A 2614-nucleotide genomic window follows, 5' to 3' on the forward strand; every position below is an offset into this window, starting at 1 on the left:
ATTTTAATTTTTAATAAATTAATTTTAATTGGGTTTTTACCTGTAATTTTGGATTTTATCCCTAATATTATTATTATTATTATTATTATTATTATTATTATTATTAGTATATATATATATATATATATATATATATATATGGCAATGCTGAAGTGGATTATTTGATGTTGTTTAGCTCCAGTTGATTCCTGACTGAACTAGCTGACCTCTGACCAAAGGTTTTACAGCTATGATGAACCATTTCATCTTTTCAGATAATATTTATTTACTTGTTTAAAATGATAAGGCATGTATTTTGAAGGACACATATTAACTGTTCCTTCCAGTTAAAACTCATTGGTTGATGAGTATGTAACTTGAAGTACAGTGTCTCAAATATTGCTCAGTTTTTTCCAGTGATATTCCCTCATACATTCATATACTATATACTCAGATTAAGTAAGGTTGGATGTAGGGTATTGATTTAATTTTACTGACAATAGTTACATATTAATTGTAGTGTGTTAAATTAGCTCACATGAACTGGATGAATTTGCAGTGTTTGTCACTGCATATATATCTTGTATCTTTTACTTGTTTCAGTCATTGGAATACAGCCATGCTGGGGCATCACCTTGGAGTGCTTAGTTGAACAAATCAACCCCAGTAATTATCTTTTCAAATCTGGCGCTTAGTCTATCAGTCTCTTTTGCAAAACCACCAAGTTATAGGGATGTATACAAACCAATGCCAGTTGTCAGGCAGTGGTAGGGACAATGTAAAGAGAAATATACACACACCTGGACATATATACATATATGATAGACTTCTTTCAGTTTCTGTCTACCAAATCCACTCCCAAGTAGAAGGTACTTGGTGAAGTTGCCATGCAGTGGGACTGAACACAGAACCATGTGGTTGGGAAACAAACTTCTTACCACACCAGCCCCTATATGTGTACATGTGTATATTTAATTTTCTTAGCTTTTTAATCTGGTTTGCAAGATTCATTATGTGCATTCATGTGTTGAAGCAAATTGTGTTGTGTCTGGGGAGAATCATATTGTCTTAATGCCTTATTTCAATTTCCAGTTTGAGTTCCACTCGTTTACTATTTATATTTTTTTAAGAGGTTTCTAACCAAATCTATTATCTCTCTCTCTTTGTTTAGGATGCTGAGAAGTATTTGAAAGAATCTCAAGCTATTGAAACCCGTGCAAATTCAATCGCTAGTGTAACTGATTCTTTATCAGATCAAGTAAATAAAATGAATTCTTCTGTAAATTCCATGAAAGACAGTTCAGAAGAAGACACTGATGCAGTGAACAATGTAAGAGGAGGTTTTGTTTGTTTGTTTATTTATTTATTTATTTTTTTTTATCTTATACTTGTTTCAGTCATTAAATTGTTGAAAATGCTGGAATACATTCAGAAAGAGTTGTTGAACAAATCGATGCCAATACTTATTGTTTTAATTCTTGCACTTATTCTATTGATTTCTATTTGTTGAACCACTAAGTTATGAGGATGTAAAAATCTAACATTGGCTGTCAAGCTGTGGGTGAGGGACAAACACAAGCACACAAATGTAGTTACACACACACACACACACACACACACACACACACACACACACACACACATGATGGGCTTCTTTCAGCATCTGCCTGCCAAATTCACTCATAAGGCTTTGGTTGGCCCAGGACTTTAATAGGATACATCTGCCCAATACCACACAGTGGGACTGAACCCAAAATTATGTGGTTAAGAAGGAGGCTTCTTACCACACAGCCTGTGCTTATATATATATATATATTTAACTCTAAAGTATTCACCTTGGATCTCTGTGCCCTAAATTCAAAATTCTGCTGATGTCAACTCTGTCTTTCATCTCTTCAAGGCTGGTAAATAAAACACCAGTCCCATACTGTTAACATTTTCTTCTGTCTATATTGAATGATTGAGGGTGGGTGTTGAAAGTAGATAATAGGTGCCAAAGTACAAGTTAAAAGATGAATTATATTTCTCATATTGTTACCTTAGCTGTCTGTAGTGCAGTCTAGTTTGCTTTAAATAGATAGCACACAATATGTACATGCACGTGTGTGAACAAGTTAGAAGAGTTGTAAGAGCATCAGATTGAATACTATGAAGTATTCGTCTCAGATCTCTCTGTGCCCTAAATTCAAATTCTGCTGATGTCAACTTTTTCTTTCATCTCTTGAGGGTTGGTTAGCAGTCCCATACTGGGGTCATCTGTATGTCTTCCTTCCTTCCTTTCTTTCTTTCTCAAACATGGAGAGAGTTCAAAATGTCTAAAACCTGACAGCATCTCTACAAATCCATCCTTAAGGAGGGTGTGCCATCCTAAGAAGGAAGTGTCACATGATGAAACAAGAATATTACTGTGAGCAAAAGTAACACAGTAAGATTGAAACTTGGAAGTTAGTTTTGTTTCAAAGTTGATGTCAAATATCACTTCACCTACTGAAAAATATGAAAACTCACCCAAGAGAGACAACCCTAGTACATCAAGCGCGGTCCCAGGAATTTTTCGAAGAGAGGACACCAAGTCAGAAGGGAATACAGTTTCTAGAGAAAAGGGTGTAATAACATTATTTAGAAGCCCCCCACC

At 34.8% G+C, this 2614-nt stretch overlaps 1 protein-coding gene across 1 annotated transcript in view; it reads left to right on the top strand.

The window, feature by feature from the left end:
- Positions 1-2614, top strand: part of LOC106882600 (laminin subunit gamma-1) — a 193927-nt gene that overhangs the window by 189148 nt on the left and 2165 nt on the right. Inside the window, exon 24 of the mRNA XM_052977280.1 lies at positions 1151-1309. Within this exon, the coding sequence (XP_052833240.1) occupies positions 1151-1309 (159 nt within the window). The remainder of the gene's footprint in view (positions 1-1150; positions 1310-2614) is intronic.

The sequence above is a fragment of the Octopus bimaculoides genome, chromosome 1 (genome assembly GCF_001194135.2).
Source record: "Octopus bimaculoides isolate UCB-OBI-ISO-001 chromosome 1, ASM119413v2, whole genome shotgun sequence".
Classification (NCBI taxonomy): Eukaryota; Metazoa; Mollusca; class Cephalopoda; order Octopoda; family Octopodidae; genus Octopus; species Octopus bimaculoides.